This window comes from Oncorhynchus masou, chromosome 12, assembly GCF_036934945.1.
Source record: "Oncorhynchus masou masou isolate Uvic2021 chromosome 12, UVic_Omas_1.1, whole genome shotgun sequence".
Classification (NCBI taxonomy): domain Eukaryota; kingdom Metazoa; phylum Chordata; class Actinopteri; order Salmoniformes; family Salmonidae; genus Oncorhynchus; species Oncorhynchus masou.
Genome location: NC_088223.1, coordinates 65,790,961 through 65,812,325, shown reverse-complemented (window position 1 = coordinate 65,812,325; position 21,365 = coordinate 65,790,961). Strand labels below are relative to the sequence as shown.

The 21,365-nt window shown below is 45.7% G+C and overlaps 1 protein-coding gene across 1 annotated transcript in view; it reads left to right on the top strand.

The window, feature by feature from the left end:
- The window catches only part of LOC135550687 (autism susceptibility gene 2 protein-like), a 489,505-nt gene that overhangs the window by 455,841 nt on the left and 12,299 nt on the right, over positions 1-21,365 (top strand). The window contains 2 exon segments of the mRNA XM_064981711.1: positions 18,178-18,760; positions 19,749-20,044. Of these exon segments, the coding sequence (XP_064837783.1) occupies positions 18,178-18,760; positions 19,749-20,044 (879 nt within the window).

Below are 21,365 nucleotides of genomic sequence, written 5' to 3'. Positions count from 1 at the left end.
ATATGGAAGCAGTTTCCTGTGTGAGGTACATTAGACCTGATGGCAATACCCCTAGTCCCCATAGTGACATGGGATCTCCAGTCTGCTTAGACCAACCTAGAGGAAGTAAAAACCAGGCAATGTAGTCGTTACACACAACCGTCTGGGCTCTGAGATGGAGGGATCTTTTTCAGTAGGGGGACCCGGTGTGAACAGTCTGAAGGGGAAGCACAGCACATGGGTGGTATACCCCATCTCCGCCCCTCTCCTCTCCACCACTGTGGTCCCAGAGGGGGGGCAGGGTTACGGGCTGAAACCGTAAACACTGAACTCTGGAGATGGAGGATAAAGTTGAAGGCACACACAGCTGGTGCCCAGGCTGGTGTGAGAGAGGGGGAGAGAGAGAGAGAGAGGAAGGAGGAATCTGGCCCGGGTTGATGAATGCAAGGCTTTAATTGCTCCCCAAGAGAAGAGGTTATCTTTTTTTGACTCTCTCTTTTCTCTCCTCATAAATATGCAGGGTTCAAACCAACGCCCCAAGGGTCAGGCGTATTAGACCTGATTACAGAGTGCTGTTAGTTAGCAGCTCAAACCTGACCCAAATAGGCTTACATGTGTTTCCAGTACACTTCCTATGAATACTACCCCAGCCACCACAGTCTGGCTGTCATTTGTCCCAGTGTTGGTTCATTAAGACACACCAGATTAGTATGGCTGAAGAGTTGGGAGTGGAGCTTGGCTGATATAATAGTGAGTGATGTAGCTGCCTAGGCCTATTCTCAATGGCTCGTGCAACATCGCCCTCTGCTGTTGGTGTACCATTACACAGGGCAAGAGAGTTGTCGGAATAGTGAGGGCATAGAGGACATGGTTCATTTGTGGTGGGTTATGCTTGTGTGTGTGTAAATTTAGTTAAATACACTGAGAACACCTGCTCTTTCCATGGCATAAACTGACCAGGTGAATCCAGGTGAGAGCTATGATCCCTTATTGATGTCACTTAAATCAGTGTAGGTGCAGGGGAGGAGACAGTTTATTAAAGAAGGGTTTTTAAGACTTGAGACATGGATTGTATATGTGTGCCATTCAGAGGGTGAATGGGCAAGACAAAAGATTGAAGTGCCTTTGAACGGGGTATGGTAGTAGATGCCAGGCGCACCGGTTTTAGTGTGTCAAGAACTGCACCGCTGCTGGGTTTTTCACGCTCAAAATGTTTCCTGTGTGTATCAAGAATGGTCCACCATCCAAAGGACATCCAGCCAACTTGATACAACTGTTGGAAGCATTGGAGTCAACCTAGGCCAGCATCCCTGTGGAATGCTTTCAACACCTTGTAGAGTCCATGCCCTGAGAGCAAAAGGGAAGGTATTCCTAATGTTTTGCACACTCACTGTATATATTGAAAAATAAAGTTGAGCATGTGCATTTGATATAAGCAAAGCCTAATGAACTGTGAAATGTTCAATTTGATCACCATGCAGGCCCATTGGTTCTCCCTCTCCGTCTCTGGCCAGGCTTTTATAAGCCTTCTGAAGCACATAAACATCCTCCGGATTGTCGCCATCTGTTAAAGATTACTCCACTTGGTTCAGTCCGTTCCTCGCAGGAACTATTTGATTTTGTGGTTTTAGAGTTCCCACTTTATTCCATGTGTCAAGTTTTAGTGTAAAGCCGACATCTTAGAAGGGCCTTTTTTTGAGGCATTTTCAAAGGGAAAGCCAACAGGCTGTGGCAGCGGTGTTGGGTCCTGGTCTGTTTTAGCGCTTACTGTTGTTACTTCTTTGGGGCTGTTCTGGGGCTTCTCTTGGGCTGTGTAGGTGAAGTGGAGGAGAGCGAGGCGAGGCGGAGGCCCTTCCCCGAGCCCCAATAACCCCAGAAGCCCCTTTCTCTCTCTGCAGTGTAGTGTTGTGATGTATGAATCCCCCGGCCAGACCTGACACTGCCCGCCCGCCCAGTGTGGCCATTTGGAACCCCACACCCACTGTGAGGACTGAGAAGGAAGCCCTGGCAACAGAGGCTGCATTGTTCAACCTTCTTCTGCCAGCCCACCATAACATAACCCTACCCCGGGGGCCCGCTGCAGTCCAAGAGGGGGGATATTGGGTTGTCCCCGCTCTAAGCCGAGGGGCTTGTTGAGAGAAGAGCGAGGCAGCTGACTGTTTGGGCGGCTCAGCTCTGTTCAAATAAACAGCTCAGGTCTAACCCCCCACCTCTCCTCTCCCTCCGAACCCCTTCTTCTAATGCCCCACATTCCAGCCTCAGAAGGCAGCAATCACACAGTCAGAGCTCATCATCATCAAACCCCACCCACCCACCAACCCAACCTCTGCCATCTAGCCACTAATTTGTGGTGTTATTTTTAAAAGGGGAAATGGTTGTGTGGGCTTAGGGAGAAAGAGAGAGAGAGAGAGAAAGAAAGAGGGAGAGGTTGGGGTGACCCAATTCCTTGGCTTCCCTCCCTCCCTTAGGTGCTGCTGGTGGATAGATAGATACGTAGATACATTTACAGCCACATCAGCGGGCCATGCAGGCCACAATGGGGGGAAGGGGAGGGGGACGACCATTAACAGCCCAGGGTTTGTGTGCTCGCCCTCTTCCACCCTGGGGGTGCTGTTAATCCAGTCACTCTGAAACCTGAGCCTGGGGTAATGAGAAAGCACATTACACACACAACACACACACAGGCCCTTAAATGTACATGGAGAGCTAACATTAATAATGAGGAGAGATTGACTTCGTCACTATTTGTATTTGTGAGAAGTATTGACATGTTGACGCACCGAGCTGTCTAAATGACTAGCACACAGCTTGGACACCCATGCACACCCCACAAGACATGCCACCAGAGGTCTCTTCACAGTCCACAAGAGACTATGGGAGGCGCACAGTACCACATAGCGCCATGACTACATTGAACTCGATTCCACATCAGGTAACTCATGCAAGCAGTAAAATTAGATATACCTTATGGAACGCGGGGACTGTGAAGAGACACACACACATGATAACATACACACTATACACACATGTACACATTCATTTTGTGTTGTAGATACTGTATGTGGTGGTAGAGTAGTGGCCTGAGGGCACACACTTAATGTGTTGTGAAATCTAATGTCATGTTTTTTTATTGTATATACAGTGCCTTGCGAAAGTATTCGGCTCCCTTGAACTTTGCGACCATTTGCCACATTTCAGGCTTCAAACATAAAGATATAAAACTGTATTTTTTTGTGAAGAATCAACAACAAGTGGGACACAATCATGAAGTGGAACGATATTTCAAACTTTTTCAACAAATCAAAAACTGAAAAATTGGGCGTGCAAAATTTTTCAGCCCCTTTACTTTCAGTGCAGCAAACTCTCTCCAGAAGTTCAGTGAGGATCTCTGAATGATCCAATGTTGACCTAAATGACTAATGATAAATACAATCCACCTGTGTGTAATCAAGTCTCCGTATAAATGCACCTGCACTGTGATAGTCTCAGAGGTCCGTTAAAAGCGCAGAGAGCATCATGAAGAACAAGGAACACACCAGGCAGGTCCGAGATACTGTTGTGAAGACGTTTATAGCCGGATTTGGATACAAAAAGATTTCCCAAGCTTTAAACATCCCAAGGAGCACTGTGCAAGCGATAATATTGAAATGGAAGGAGTATCAGACCACTGCAAATCTACCAAGACCTGGCCGTCCCTCTAAACTTTCAGCTCATACAAGGAGAAGACTGATCAGAGATGCAGCCAAGAGGCCCATGATCACTCTGGATGAACTGCAGAGATCTACAGCTGAGGTGGGAGACTCTGTCCATAGGACAACAATCAGTCGTATATTTCACAAATCTGGCCTTAATGGAAGAGTGGCAAGAAGAAGCCATTTCTTAAAGATATCCATAAAAAGTGTTGTTTAACGTTTGCCACAAGCCACCTGGGAGACACACCAAACATGTGGAAGAAGGTGCTCTGGTCAGATGAAACCAAAATTGAACTTTTTGGCAACAATGCAAAACGTTATGTTTGGCGTAAAAGCAACACAGCTCATCACCCTGAACACACCATCCCCACTGTCAAACATGGTGGTGGCAGCATCATGGTTTGGGCCTGCTTTTCTTCAGAATGGACAGGGAAGATGGTTAGAACTGATGGGAAGATGGATGGAGCCAAATACAGGACCATTCTGGAAGAAAACCTGATTTAGTCTGCAAAAGACCTGAGACTGGGACGGAGATTTGTCTTCCAACAAGACAATGATCCAAAACATAAAGCAAAATCTACAATGGAGTGGTTCAAAAATAAACATATCCAGGTGTTAGAATGGCCAAGTCAAAGTCCAGACCTGAATCCAATTGAGAATCTGTGGAAAGAACTGAAAACTGCTGTTCACAAATGCTCTCCATCCAACCTCACTGAGCTTGAGCTGTTTTGCAGGGAGGAATGGGAAAAATTTTCAGTCTCTCGATGTGCAAAACTGATAGAGACATACCCCAAGCGACTTACAGCTGTAATCGCAGCAAAAGGTGGCGCTATAAAGTATTAACTTAAGGGGGCTGAATAATTGTGCACGCCCAATTTTTCAGTTTTTGATTTGTTAAGAAAGTTTGAAATATCCAATAAATGTCGTTCCACTTCATGATTGTGTCCCACTTGTTGGTGATTCTTCACCAAAAAATACAGTTTTATATCTTTATGTTTGAAGCCTGAAATGTGGCAAAAGGTCGCAAAGTTCAAGGGGGCCGAATACTTTCGCAAGGCACTGTAACTGCCTTCATTTTGCTGGACCCCAAAAAGAGTAGCAGCTGTCCTGTCAGGATCATGGGGATCCAAAATAAATACATCTCTAATCATTTTCTTAAGAAAAGGAGCTACAGTTGAAGTCGGAAGTTTACATACACTTTGGTTGGAGTCATTAAAACTTGTTTTCAACCGCTCCACAAATGTCTTGTTAACAAACTATAGTTTTGGCAAGTCAGTTAGGACTTATCTACTTTGTGCATGACACAAATAATTTTTCCAACAATTGTTTACAGACAGATTATTTCACTTATAATTCACTGTATCACAATTCCAATGGGTCAGAAGTTTACATACACTAAGTTGACTGGCTTTGGAAGCTTCAAGGCTTTAGAAGCTTCTGATTGACATCATTTGAGTCAATTGGAGGTGAACCTGTGGATGTATTTCAAGGCCTACCTTCAAACTCAGTGCCTCTTTGCTTGACATCATAGGAAAATTAAAAGAAATCAGCCAAGACCTCCAAAAAAAATTTGTAGACCTCCACAAGTCTGGTTCATCATTGGGAGCAATTTCCAAGCACCTGAAGATACCACGTTCATATGTACAAACAATAGTATGCAATACTTTTTGGAGAAATGTCCTCTGGTCTGATGGAACACAAATAGAACTGTTTGGCCATAATGACCATCTTTATGTTTGGAGGAAAAAGGGGGAGGATTGCAAGCCCAAGAACACCATCCCAACCGTGAAGCATGGGGGTGGCAGCATCATGTCGTGGGGGTGCTTTGCTGCAGGAGGGACTGGTGCACTTCACAAAATAGATGGCTTCATGAGGAATGAAAATGATGTGGATATATTGAAGCAACATCTCAAGACATCAGTCAGGAAGTTAAATTGTGGTTGCAAATGGGTCTTCCAAATGGACAATGACCTCAAGCATACTTCCAAAGTTATGGCAAAATGGCTTAAGGACAACAAAGTCAAGGTATTGAAGTGGCCATCACAAAGCCCTGACCTCAGTCCCGTAGAAAATTTGTGGGCAGAACTAAAAAAGCGTGTGCGAGCAAGGAGGCCTACAAACCTGACTCAGTTACACCATCTCTGTCAGGAGGAATGGGCCAAAATTCACCCAACTTATTGTGGGGAGCTTGTAGAAGGCTACCCAAAACGTTTGACCCATGTTAAACAATTTAAAGGCAATGCTACCAAATACTAATTGAGTGTATGTAAACTTCTGACCCACTGCAAATGTGATGAAATAAATTAAAGTTGTAATAAACTACTATTATTCTGACATTTCACATTCTTAAAATAAACTGACCTAAAACAGGGAATTTTTACAAGGATTAAATGCCAGGAATTGTGAAAAACTGAGTTTAAATGTATTTGGCTGAGGTGTATGTAAAGTTCCGACTTCAACTGTACATAACATTTTATGTAAGATATATTTAGCCCCAGTCGTAATCATTGAGGATATAGAAGCAGTGTTTTTTTTGCCAATGTTAGCTCCTTCCTTCCACTATTCTAAACAGAGCGGGCTAGACTGATGGCTCTCTAGAGGCATGTCTCTCTCTTTCCATCTCCATCTCCCTCCCACAGAAATCAGGTGGTGTCAATGTGTCGAGTAGAGCTGTCACTCCCCTAATTGCAGCCAGTCAATTACTCTCACTCACACCCCTCTGGATAAAGACACTCAGAGAGAGAGAAGGATAGAGAGAGGGAGGAGTAGAAGGGGTGGGGGGGACTAGATGGACTAGGGATTGTTACTCGACACCACAGGCGTGCCAAGCTTAAATGCCCCTCATTGCTGCATGCTGGAGCGTCTCATCAGATAGAATGAGAGTGAGGGAGCTGTCTGCCCCACTAGAGTAGCCCTGTCCTGCTGTAAGGACACACAGCAGTCACCCCGTGGCTGTGTGGTATGACCTGCTGGGCCGGCTGGTTCTGTGTGTGGTACGAGCTGCCCTGCTGGGTTTAAACTGACCCCATTGGGACTCTATGGAGCTGAAGGAGCCTCTGTCTGTTTGTCTGTTTGTCTGTCTGTCTGCAGAGAATAAGAGAATAGAGCCACACACAGAGGACATATGGCAGGACAAAGCACACGACTGAGGTGGCAATTGGACCTGTAGACCGGTAGGGTTTCTGTGTGTGTGTGTCTCAGACATGTGAGAGAGACAGAAATGGAGAAAGGATGTTATTGTGTACTTAACCTTAAGTTGTTAACTCAACATGGGAAATCCGGAGCTGAATCTACTTAGTGTCGAGAGTATATGTTGCAAGTTAAAATTCAGAATCCTTTTTCAAGTGTATGTCTTTGAATGTACACACCACCTGACAGTACATGACAGACTCCTAGACCACCTCACTGCTCATGTTAAGGCATTGAAAAACATTTGTGATAAAAGTCAACCAGCAGATTCTGAGATTAAAGTAATGGTGAGAATGTTAAGAAAGGACATCTCTGTGGTGGGTGGGGGGGTCCCTTAGACTGCTTTGTGGTAATGGAGGTCTATTGTCCTGTCTCAGTCTCGGTCTCTGGGGCCCAGGCTGTGAATGAGCTGAGTGAGAAGTGACAGAAGCATCACGGGTGGCTAGAGAGGTAAAGCCCACCGCTGACTGACAGAACTGGACTGTTCATGGTGGTGAAGGCCTCTTAGCAATTCCTCTCTCCCAGGAGAGATACAGGGTTTACAGAGAGCGATAGAGAGGGATAGGGCCACCTACCATCACTAACAAATATATCAGGGCCTGAAAGGAGGCATCTCAGCTGCCTTGCTGCCAGGTCCAACACTCTCTCTGTCTCCACAGCTGCCTTGTGTTGGGGTGTAGTGTTACTCCACTATGACAGCCAGTAAGTAGCACTGTAATCCATTTCTGTGTTATTATTTCACAACAGGTTGGCGATAGAGAAATGTGATAGTGGCAGCCAAAGCTGCAGTAGGCCTGTCAGCCTGGCCATACTGTGTGTGACAAAATAGAAAGATAATTACTAAACAGACATTCCCATTCCCAGAGTTTTGACATTATATTTCTGTGTGAGAACAACCAATCCTCTCTGGCTTTGAACCCTTAGGGATGCCCCCCCACCCCCCCCACCCCTGTGCCCCCTGGTGAAACGAGAGCAGTCCCAGTATGCTACGTCGGCACCACCACCTGTGACAGCGTGCCCATCATCAGGGCCCAGAGCCTGACCTCATCTCCCATGGGATATATAAAGATTTGTTCTCTAAAGGGTGAACACTGTCCTCACCATTGGGCCTGGAAACCAGATACCTTCCACTGCCACCGAGCCTAGCGTCCTCCTACCTCACCCCGCCCCCCCAGTCCTCACCCTTAGGGCTCACTCAGGCCTGCGGTGTTAAAGTGGCTAACAGTGGAGCCAGCACATATCCCACATGCTGCTGGAGTGACAAATGGACAGGCAGTCAGCCATAGGAAAGACAGACAGTCCAGAGCCATTATGAGTTGGTGTAATCAGAGCTGAGCTGTGAGTGGCTGAGATTCAGAGGGAATGGTAATGGTAATGGTAATGGTAATGGTAATGGGAATGGTAATGGGAATGGGAATGGGAATGGGAATGGTAATGGGAATGGTAATGGGAATGGTAACGGGAACAGTAACGGTAACGGGAACGGGAACGGGAATGGGAATGGTAATGGGAATGGTAATGGGAATGGTAATGGGAATGGGAATGGTAATGGGAATGGTAATGGGAATGGTAATGGGAATGGTAATGGGAATGGTAATGGGAATGGTAATGGGAATGGCTGCATTACGATGATGAAGACTGAGACTGATCGTTTGTGTCAAGAGATTATATGTGTGAATGGAAGAAAAATTGAAAAGATTTGGCAAGGTGAGTTAACAGGTCTCTCCTTTCTCATTTCTGTCTGTTTCTCTTCAATTCAAGTTGATTGCTTCATTGGCATGACATTCAGAGACGTATTGCCAAAATAGCGAGAGCATTTGACCTAAAACTAAGGCATCTTAAGTTTCTCTTTCCAGGCTGCGATATTTTTGCTAGGGGGGAGCGATATTGGATTCTCTCCTTCTCCCTCCCTCCATCTATCTGGCAGTGTCTCTCCCATGTTTTTTTTCTCTCGCTCTCATTCTCTCTCTTACCCTCCCTCCATTTATCTGGCAGTGTCTTCTCCTCTGAGCCCCTCAGGCCACTGGTCCTCTCACATGGCCACGCATCTGTCACAAGAGTTTAGAACAACAGTCAATGGGGTGAATAGACCCATTATATTAGAGTATTGCTGCCTTCTAACTCAAGGGGAATCACAGCTATATATATCAGAGCAGAGGCAGTTATCTCCCTCCATTGGTCAACCACACGCACATGCGCACATGCACACACGCGCACACGCACACACACACACAAAATAATATCATTAATACTGCACACGTGCACAAAATGTTTTCAGTAATGCATACATTTCATCCATGTACATTACATTAATTTCTTCATTTATGACATTGATCTATTATATGAGCCACAGTTTTAGCTCTATGGCTGCTTTCATTAATGCTGCAGTTCGTTAATGCCGGGGTGTGTCTTACTACCGAGGAATACATGAGTCTGTATTCACACTGAAACGCAACACGTGTAACACTTTCCCCAAGACACATATCCAGAATAGCTTTCATGTCCTCTCTCTTACCCCCGGCTTTATTTCTGTTTAACTTCCATTCCCCTGCGGTTAACAGCTCTGGTCCCCCAGCGGGATGTAGCCTGGCCCTCCTGACCCGGGGTGTAACCCACACCCCTCTGGCCCTGTGGCCCTGTTTTTAGAGCCCTGCTGACGTGAATCAGCACAGCCAGGCCAGCCAGGGGACCCTCCGTCAGTGTCAGCCCCAGTGGCGGGGCCCCATCTGGGGCATGTAGGACATGCATACCTGGATGATGTGTGCACATAGCTGCTGGATGCTCTGGGACACACTGAGACCTGGATATGGGGATCAGAGGCATAGTGTTACAGCTCTCACCCCCTCTAATGCTGTTAAAGTCTTTAAACCTGAGGGGATGATACTGGCTGCCTGCTTTGGCATGAAACCTGAGGTGAGGTCAACTAACTGCCTTCTGATAAGGTTACTGACATAGAGCTTTTAGCTATTCGGTAAATTGATATTACAAGTACAAGTCACTGGTCGTTTAGCTTACAGCGGTTGGCCTTGTAAAAATGTGAGTGATCTGTCTGACTTTAAAGCAGCAGTCAAAGTGTAGCTTAGTCAACTGCATTCTTCACAGACTCTGAGCCTTCTCTCAGTTCTTCTGGAGAGGTGCATTGTGGGCCATGTCCCATCAGACGTGGAGGTTCCCTCATGGCACCACCAGACAGACTGTTGTGACGCCAGGGTTCCCTATACTCTACCATGGTGGAGTACTTCAGGAGCACCAAGGAACTCAGTGGGGGAGTTGGGCTCAGCAGCCATCTGCTAATATGAACACTGGAGCTTTCCCTTTTACTTGTCTTTCTGGAGAAAGAGAGATGGAGAGATGGTGAAGAAGTAGAGTATCCTGAGAGAAAGCTGTAGATAGAGACTGCCGTGTGTGTGTGTGTGTTAAAGATGTCTGACGTTCGCCTGACTACAGTCTTTATTAGAAACAAATAAACACATCTACTCTCACTAACTGACTCAGGGTCTGCAGGGGACACCAGTCCACAAAGCTGAGGATGTGGTCACTCAATTTATCACACTTGGTAGACCTAAATGAAAACCCAATTTTTGCTGTCTAACCAATTACAAAGCCAAATGTTAAGCTACTTTCTTATTTATTTCTTTATGAGCTAAATTGTTTCCTGAACAGAGGTTGCTCTGTGGCCTAACCGCTTATAGAATAGTGTTTCTGCAGTAGAATAAAAGGCATGTTTTATTCAGAGTGCATCTGGAAACACAGTTAGTGTAGTGAGAGTTCTCCCCAGACCCCTCAGCATGGGGGACTCTGATGATAATTCATGTTTACAGAGATAGACAAATACAGGATGTCATTTTCTCTTTGAGGAGGGCAGGACTGTAGTCTGTGGTATTCAGCTCTGTGTGTACATTAATTGATTTGACTTTAGGAAACAGCCAGCCTCCTGGATTTATTTGTCCGTTTTGGATGGGGAGAGCAGGGATAGGCAGAGCGGGGGCGTGGGTGGGAATGGAAGGTGCCGGGGGAAAGAGAGCGGCAGGCTCTCGAAACAACACCACCATTGTTTAAGTGTATAATTGTGGGTCCGGCTGGAAGGCGAGAAATGGCGAGAGAGAGAGAGAAAAACGCCCACGATAACGTCTAGACCGTATGAATCTGTTTCTTATGATTGTAACTGAGCCTTGAGTTCAGTGCAGTGCAGTCCTTAGTGGAGCATTGGGTTGGTTGGCTGCAACACTAAGCAGGATGCAGAGAGATGTTTCCCCTGAAGCATGGTTAGAGACTGACTGACTGACTGACTGACTGACTGACTGACTGACTGACTGACTGCCTGACTGCCTGACTGACTGGGGCAGAATCTCCTAACGATGGCAAGAGAGAGAAAAAGAAAATACATACAGAGAGAGATGGAGAGAAAGAGAAGATATATAAAGGGAATAGAGAGAGAGAGAGATAAGTAAAAAGGTGAGAGCTAGAGAGAGGGGGAGTGAGTCGAGGGGAGATTCTCATTTGGGCAAAGGACCGTCCTCCGTTCTCTCTCCGTGACCTGGAAGTCGATATGTGGTCAAGGAGTGTGTCATATCATTAAAAGTCAAGCGGAAGTGTCCTCCCCTCCTCGATAGCCACCTTCCATTGAGGATACTCGTGTATCCTACCGCAGAAGAGTATTGAAATCTACCACATCCCTTTGAATCAGCTTTTGTTTTGTCAGTGGAGAAAAACATACACACGTTTAAAAACAATATGCTACTTATTGATTTATCTTTAAAATGTCTTGCTTAGACATTTATTTTGGGACATACCCCTGTAAACGTAATGACATGTGAGTGGAAAAGGACTGTCTCATTACAAAAAAGCACATTTCACTTTCCTCGATTAACTTCCAAAGGAGGCAAGAGCGGATGTTCTCACAGGGTGGGGTGTTTTTACCATCCACCTGAAACCGCAGTCATGGCCGCTGCCTCTTAGGTGTCCCCTCCCCAAAAGACAGACAGACAACATGGTTCAGCAACCGCCACAGGTTAACTGCTGTTGCATCACTTTCTGCCCTCTCTCTCTTTTTTTCTCTCTCTCTGACAAGGTGAGGTTAACCAGGGTTGGCTGTGTTTTTCTCCACATTTCCTGGCAGTGTGTTTCCCCTCAGTAGCACCTGTTTCCTTCTGCCTCAACAGGTGAACAGCTGTCAGCACAACACAGCTGTCAGACTGTATATATCTTGTTTTTCATACAAAACATTTTGACGACGTTAACTAAAATGATCACCTTCCCTCAAGCTTCCTAGCCCTGGTCTTGAACCCAAGCGTAAATGTTCTACAGTTATTTTCGTTCAATGAGAATGTTTTGTGTCCTCTGTGAACCATGGGGGGCTCAGTATCACTCGAGCACATAGGCTGCTTCTGCTGCTAACGAGACATTTCACCCCCCGATACTGGGATTTTGACACTGAGCAAGCCAGACAGTTTGGTCTCCTCTGAGGCTCCTGTATCTTGCATCATGGAGTCTGGGTAGTGGCTAGATACATTTACATTTACATTTAAGTCATTTAGCAGACGCTCTTATCCAGAGCGACTTACAAATTGGTGAATTCACCTTCTGACATCCAGTGGAACAGCCACTTTACAATAGTGATAGCCTCATAGTTTCACTTCCCCTCTCATCATCATCTTCCTCACCGTGTCTCTCAGACCAAAACCCACCCATAGGCTAGCCTGATGACAGTTCTGTTTTGTTCTGTCTTGCCAACTCTTATGGTCATTGTCACGCCACAGTGGTTGGCAAGACAGCACAAACAGAGCAGGGACAAGGTTATCCCCGGGCCAGCGGAGAGACAGCGTCAGTGAAGAAGTCTATCTGGCCATTTGGGCTTGATAGAGCATGCACTACTGATAAATGTTTTAGAACACCTACTCATTCAAGGGTTTTTCTTAATTTTTTACTATTTTCTACATTGTAGGATAATAGTGAAGACATCAAAACTATGGATTAACACATATGGAATCATGTAGTAACCAAAACAAGTGATAAATAAATCAAAATATATTTTATATTTGAGATCCTTCAAATAGCCACCCTGTGCCTTGATGACAGCTTTGCACACTCTTGGAATTCTCTCAACCAGCTTCACCTGGAATGCTTTTCCAACAGTCTTGAAGGAGTTCTCACATATGCTGAGCACTTGTTGGCTGCTTTTCCTTCACTCTGCGATCCAACTCATCCCAAACCATCTCAGTTTGGTTGAGGTCGGGGCATTGTGGAGGCCAGGTCATCTGATGCAGCACGACAACCACTATCCTTCTTGGTAAAATAACCCTTACACAGCCTGGAGGTGTTTTGGGTCATTGTCCTGTTGAAAAACAAATGATAGTCCCACTAAGCCCAAACCAGATTGGATGGCGTATCACTGTAGAATACTGTGCAGCCATACTGGTTACCAGCAATGCACCCCCACACCATAACACATCCACCTCGATGCTTCATGGTGGGAAATACACGTGGAGATCACCCACATCGCGTCTCACAAAGACACGGCGGTTGGAAACAAAAATCTCCAATTTGGACTCCAGACCAAAGAACTAATGTCCATTTCTGGTGTTTCTTGGCCCAAGCAAGTCTCTTCTTATTATTGGTGTCCTTTAGGATGGTTTCTTTGCAGCATTTCGTCCATGAAGGTCTGATTCACAGTCTCCTCTGAACAGTTGATGTTGAGATGTGCCTGTTACTTAACCTTTCTAGCGTCTAGCGGAACCCCTCGACAACATTCCGCTAATTCAAAATTAATTCAAATTATTATTTAATTAATTAAAATTAATTAAAGAAATATGTAACTTTCACACATTAACAAGTCCAATACAGCAAATGAAAGATAAACATCATGTTAATCTACCCATGGTGTCTGATTTCAAAAATGCTTTACAGCGAAAGCACAACATATGATTATGTTAGGTCATAGCCGAGTCAAAAAAACACACAGCCATTTTTCCAGCCAAAGATAAGAAAAAGCAGAAAAAAAGATCAAATTAATCACTAACCTTTGATGATCTTCATCAGATGACACTCATAGGACATCATGTTACACAATACATGTATGTTTTGTTCGATAATGTGCATATTTATATCCAGAAATCTCAGTTTACATTGGCGCCTTACGTGCAGTAATGTTTTGATTCCAAAACATCCGGTGATTTTGCAGAAATACTCATAATAAACATTGATAAAAGATACAAGTGTTATTCACAGAATTAAAGCTAGACCTTTCCTTAGTGCAAGAGCTGTGTCAGATTTCAAAAAAACTTTACGGAAAAAGCATAATCTGAGAACGGCGCTCAGAACCCATAACTGCCAGAGGAATTTCCGACATTTTGGAGTCAACAAAGTTAGAAACAACACCATAAATAGTCACTTACCTTTGATGATCTTCATCAGAAGGCACTCCCAGGAATCCCAGTTCGACAATAAATGACTGATTTGTTCCATGAAGTTCCATCATTTATGTCCAAATAGCCACTTGTTGTTAGCGTGTTCAGCCCAGTAATCCATCTCCATGAGGCGCAGGGACTTCATCCAGACAAAAATTCAAAAAGATCCATTACAGTCCTTTAGAAACATGTCAAACGATGTATGGAATCAATCTTTAGGATGTTTTTAACATAAAACATCAATAATGTTCCAACCAGAGAATTCCTTTGTCTTCAGAAAAGCACTGGAACGAGAGGTAACTGTCAGGAGCGTGCGTGAGACCAAGGCACTCTGCCAGACCACTGACTCAGTGGTCTCATGAGCCCCTCCTTTATAGTAGAATCCTCATTCAAGTTTCTAAAGACGGTTGACATCTAGTGGAAGCCGTAGGAAATGCAACTTTATCCATATCTCACTGTGTATTTGGTAGGCCAAGCTTTGAAAAACTACAAACCTCAGATGTCCCACTTCCTGGTTGGATTTTTCTCAGGTTTTCGCCTGCCATATGAGTTCTGTTATACTCACAGACATCATTCAAACAGAGTGTTTTCTTTCCAATACTAATAATAATATGCATATATTAGCATCTGGGACAGAGTAGGGGGTAGTTCACTCTGGGCACGCTATTCATCCAAAAGTGAAAATGCTGCCCCCTATCCCAAAAAGGTTCAACTCTATGAAGCATTTACTTGGGCCGCAATTTCTGAGGCTGGTGACTAATGAACTTATCCTCTGCAGCAGAGGGAACTCTGGGTCTTCCATTCCTGCGGCGGTCCTCATGAGAGCCAGTTTCATCATAGCGCTTGATGGTTTTTGCGACTGCACTTCAAGAAACATTTCAGAGTTCTTGAAATGTTCTGCATTGACTGACCTTCATGTCTTAAAGTAATGATGGACTGTCATTTCTCTTTGCTTATTTGAGCTGTTCTTGCCAAAGTATGGACTTGGTCTTTTACCAAATAGGGCTATCTTCTGCATACCACCGCTACCATGTCACAACACAACTGATTGGCTCAAACACATTAAGAAGGAAAGAAATTCCACTAATTAACTAAAGAGTGTGCAAAGCTGTTATCAAGGCAAAGGGTGGCTTTTTGAAAAATCTCAAATATATTTAGATTTGTTTAACACTTTTTTGGTTACTACATGATTCCATATGTGTTATTTCATAGTTTTGATGTCTTCAACATTATTCTCCAATGTAGAAAGAAAATAGTAAAAATAAAGAAGAACCCTTGATTGAGTAGGTGTTCTAAAACTTTTTGACCGGTAGTGTAGCTAGGCTGTTTGCTGCATTGATTTTGTGTGATTGATGCGATGGAACCCCTGACTCCATTGGATTCTGTGGTTGAAGGCATGACGTGTGGGTTAAGAATGTGTGATGGGGCTATTTAGGTGAGGAATGGGACAGAGAGAAGGGGACTTGGACGGAGTGTTGGGAATGGGATGTCCCAGAGGTCTCGACCCCTATAAATCTGTCAGGATGGTCTCCAGGGGTCGGACTCCCTCTCAACACGGGAGAGGAGGAGGGGGGTGAGAGGGAGAGAATAGTGACAGGGATTTTATAGCTGAAGGACAGGTGTATATTGAAATTAATGTGGATGTGCATTATTGTGTAATCATTTGATATATCAGGTTGTAGACTGTTGTAGCAATCAGTGCTAAAATAAATACTGAAATGCCAGTCCCCTCACTCACCCTTTTTCCTAGTAGTGTGTTCTCGGTTCGTTGCCATACACAAATCAAATCAAACTGTATTTGTCACATGCGCCGAGTAGACCTTACCATGAAATGCTTACTTACAAGCCCTTAATCAACAGTGCAGTTAAAGAAAGAGTTAAGAAACTATTTTCCAAATAAACAAAAGTAAAAAAATATATAAAAAGTAACACAATAAAATAACAATAACGAGGCCAAATACATAGAGTACCGGTACCAAGTCAATGTGCGGGGGTACAGGTTAGCCGAGGTAATTTGTACATGTAGGTAGGGGTGAAGATAATAAACAACGAGTAGCAGCAGTGTACAAAAAAAACAATTGGAGGGGGGGTGTCAATGTAAATAATCTGGTGGCCATTTGATTAATTGTTCAGCAGTCTTATGGCTTGGGGGTAGAAGCTGTTAAGGAGCCTTTTGGTCCCACAAGACCCTGACTGACCCCACTCTAACCCCCCTTGTGAGCCTGAAATCTAGCCCCTGGCTTCACCACCTCTAACAGGCGTTAGTCATTTATTCCCCATCCTAATGTGATATAAACCACCACCACAACCCCACTACTACAGAAACAAGAAAGATTGTTGGGAAAGGAAAACAGCAGGGCTGGTGCTTTAAAGGAGCCAGTGGGGGATGTATGTATTTGTTTCCAGGGATCAAGGAAAAGGACAAATTACCCCTCGTGGGAGATGTTCACATCTCCTTTCCTCCTCCTGGCCCAGGAGTCTTCATTACGAGAAGAAGAGACACCTTCTTTTCAACGTGTTAGCACATTCTCAAAACAAGCCCAGGGACCTCAGGGGGGAAGGAAATTGGGAATTGGGAGCTCTCTCTCCATCCATCCATCTATTAAGCCAGTGATGTTTTCTATCTAGAAGGAGCCTCTGTAGAATGGTGATGGCGTGGAGCAGATTGGCGTGGACAATAACATGGATCAGGTCTGAGGATAGACAGACACTGATTGGTGTGAGTTAGGACAAGCTTTATGCGAGTCAGTGCCATAGTAGACTACAGAAAACGGAACTTTATAGGAATTTTAAGTTGACCTTGCGGATCCTTTAGAATCAAACATTTTGCGGAGGATTGTGCTTCTTGCTTTACGTCCCTCCTGTATGTAGTACAGTGGGTATTGTGTAGGCTATGTGTAATGATCTGATAAAGTGTGCTAGTGCAGAAGGAAACGCTTCATCTGGGAAGAATGTATCTTGTGTTCTCCAGCTGACAGATGTCTTGCCCTGTCCCGTCTCTCCAGGAAGCAGCAGTGGTCAATAGTTGTTACAGCAGATAATAGATATTGGCACCCTGGTCTATCTGGTGCCGGTCAGACATTATCTGACCTGACCCCTAATGATGGTGTCGCATGGGTGCTTAAATCTCTGTTAAACATTCTACTGCTAATGGAGGGGCTCAGTATGGAGCCTGAGAGAGTGGCAGGATGGCTGGGATGCAGGCTGGGGCTCAAGCGTGGTCTGTTCTCTCTCTGTAGGCTAGCTCTCTGTTGTATTACTGCTAGGCTGGTCCCCAGGGCCCCTGGTTCTTCCTCTATGAGGCTGGGGCCCCTGGTTCTTCCTCTATGAGGCGGGGGCCCACAGGGACCAGCCTAGCAGTAATACTTTAGAGGAAACCACCTCAGAGGCTTCAGCCTGCTATAATGGTGCTCCAGAGGGCTGCCTGCCTGACAGCTCTGGGGAACCAGCCCAATCAACAGCTCTGAAGAGATTTGTGTGTGTGTGTGTGTGTGTGTGTGTGTGTGTGTGTGTGTGTGTGTGTGTGTGTGTGTGTGTGTGTGTGTGTGTGTGTGTGTGTGTGTGTGTGTCCAGAGATAAGTGTTAATTACTGGTTGTGTATGCATTGTCATCCCCAATGAGTCTCTCCGCTCCTGCTCTTGCTCATAGAGAGTTAACTGCTGATGCTACAGCACAATGTCTGTCTGAGTAGGACCCACCGGCCATGCACAAACACTGTAGAAGGGCTCTGTTTAGGTCTTGCATACTGTATATAGTACCATCAATGGACTTTTATCAGTGGACTGTCCTGTAGAAATAAGCAGTTTTTATGTGTAGTGTTTTGAGGTACTTACCAGTTCTTATTTGAACTATGAACTGTGACTTAAGTACTGACCAGTCTATATATTTGTGTTTCCTCTCCCTGTCAACAGTTCCAGATTTCAGCGTCGATGCGCTGTCCACCAATGACATCCAGGAGCGTGGCGGCCTGGGCCTCCCCAAGGTGTCAGGCCTAGAGCGCAGCCAGGAGAAGAGCCAGGAGAGCTGCAAGGACGTCCCTGTGCCTCCCCCCGCTCCCAGTGCCCCAAAGCAGCCGCTACCCCCGCAGCCCTATACGGCTGGCCGCCCTCGGCCCCTGCCTCTGTCCCTACCCACCTCCCAGGCCCAGCCCTCTCTCCTCGGCCCCCTTCTGGCACAGGCCCCGGCCCACCAGCCCCCACGCTCAGAGGCTTCTCTCAGGCCTCAGATCCCCGCAGCCCTGCCTCTCGCTCAGGGACCAGAGCCTTCACAGGCCCCCCCGCCCAGGCCCCAGCACCAGCCTGAGTCCCGGCCCCAGCGCAAGTCTGAGCCACTGTCCCACCCCCGGCCTCCGCCCAGTGTGCACCCACACCCCGCCCTACTGTCCCACCACCCCAGCCAGAGCCAGGCCGGGCCTCAACGCCTCCCCTCACACTGTGGGGCCCACCCTCGCCCCCTATCTGCCTACAGCAGCAGCCTTAGCCTTAACGGCCTCAGGTGAGTCCCAAAACACTCTGTTTACACCAAGATATGTAGGCCTGTTTAAGCTCCAGTAAATTGATGTTATCTTTTGTTTGTGTGCTGTTTTGATATTGAGTAATGTAACGAGAAGACCCTTTCAGACCCTCTTTAACTTAAAGTATTCAAACTCTGATCTTATATCAGCATATAAATGATTGGCAAGAACAGGCCTTGAATTAGCATTGAGGTGAAACCCCCCCAGCCAGACAACATCACTAATTCTCACCAGGGTGGGAAAACCACCGCCAGTCCAGCTGAGCGATAAGTGCCTTGGATTGTTTAACCACCCACATTGTCATCTGCTGTTAAGGAGCCTCCAGCTCTCTACCCATTTCTATTAATCAGCTCGCTGTTCCATTACCGATAGTCGAACACTGAGCATTAATTCAGAGCTCCAGGATAGCTCCCCCAGAGTCCCAGTCAGCCCCAGTCCCAGCGAAGGCTCTCCCTCTGAGGGAGGAGCGGGCTCTGTGTCTGACTCCCTCTGCCAGCGTGCCAGTGTGTCAGTCAGTGTGCCAACGGGTCTGGCAGACTGTGAATAATCACGAGGTGGTTACAGAGACAGGCGGCAGCTGCAAATGAGCTTTGGGGCTTAGCTTGTTAAGTTACTGCTACATGACTCTGAGTCTCAGAGAGACAAATCCACACACACAACACAAGGCTCGCTGCCTTCCTTTTTTCTGCATGTACCTCTGAAGCTGCTGAACTACAGAAATGTTTGAACACAGATGCTGTTCTATAATGTTTGCCAGTGATGGTCATTGGCATCTGAGGGTGTTTTGAAGGTAAAGTTTTGATACATCCTGAGATTCAGAGAAAAGTCTCTTGAGGGAAATGCAATGTAAAACCTTTCTGTCAGAGCGTATCTACTATGTGCGTAGATGTGGGGAAGCTGATTTAGATGGGAATGTAAAAAACAAAATCCCTCTTTCTCTCTGTCCCCTTGTCCGTCCTCTCTCTCTAGCAGCAGTCGGAGTAGTACCCCGGGCGGTACCAAGCCCCACGGCCCTGCTGGTCCGTCCCCACACCTACCCCACCTCCCACCTTCCGGTTCCGCCACTGCAGCCACGGCCCTCCCCCTGCCCCACCCAGCCAATCAGATCGCTCCCCACGGTTTCCCCCCCGCCCTGCAGTCCTCGCCACACCTCCACCACCCCAATATGTTTGCGCCTCCACCAGCCTTGCCCCCACCTCCGCCACTGACGTCTAGCACCCTGCCAGTCCCCGGAGGACACCCCGCCGCTGGGACGCCCTATTCAGGTAGGCACATATACCAGGCTGCCCCCATGTGGACAGGCAGGAGAACTGCACCACAACAGCAGCTGTCGCAACACACAGACAGCGAAGAGCAAAGCTGTACATTCTCATGGCTGTTGTGGCAGAAGCCAGGTCGTCTGTGGCGTGAGAGAGGTGCATGTGGAGCCCAAGACGTATTGAAATGTGACAGGGAGCGAGACAGAGACTTATATAATGTTAAGTTTGTGCTAATTTATAGGAGACAGAGACTGACAGGTAAGGATTCCACACATAGCTGCACTATGTGCCATCTGTGTTTATCTATAATGGTGCAGTAGGTGCAGACAGGTGTCCTGTCCTTCCCTCGGTCAAGATTCTGTTGTGTTTGATTGGTTGATCACTCAAACAGCACACACTTTTCCCCCCCAATCAGCCCATGTGATGAATGCCCTCTCCTGTTGTGCCACTTGTGATCTAGCTTAATGTCAGGGTCTCACTGAAAGGGAGTATTATCATGGTTTAATAAAACTATGAGCAATTCTCATTTTCACAAGGCAATGTGTTCATCTCACAGAAATCTATTCAGTCAAAACGCCATAATGAACTCTGCTGTATATTGTTCAGATTCTAATGAAACTTTTATGAAGAAACAAATAAAATGTCCCTCATCTCAGTAAGAGCTAGAAATAAATGTATGAAATGGTGCATTATATTACAGTGGAATACAAATTATATGGTTACTCTGGAGAAAATACAATTTCTCGGGCCAATTTACTCAATTTGGATGGAGAGCGTAATATAAAATGCATTTCTCTATTTCTCCTCAAACCGTTGTTTGCCAGTCAGTTGATCAACAGCTCTGTTCTAAAATGGTTTTTGAGGTATTCATGTAATTGCAATAAAGGTGCTGACTCTTCGAGCAGCAGGCACCATTCAGGGATGCCCTGTGTGACTCCCATAGTAAAGATAATACCTGAACTTTGGTTCTCTGTCTTGGTTTTAATGTGATATGTGACTAACACTATACATCCTCTGTAAGGGTTGTTCCCTGATCATGAAGTACTGTACCTCTATAGATGTTGTTACTCTGATCATGAAGTACTGTACCTCTATAGATGTTGTTACTCTGATCATGAAGTACTGTACCTCTATAGATGTTGTTACTCTGATCATGAAGTACTGTACCTCTATAGATGTTGTTACTCTGATCATGAAGTACTGTACCTCTATAGATGTTGTTACTCTGATCATGAAGTACTGTACCTCTATAGATGTTGTTACTCTGATCATGAAGTAATGTACCTCTATAGATGTTCAAATCAAATCCAATTTTATTTGTCACATA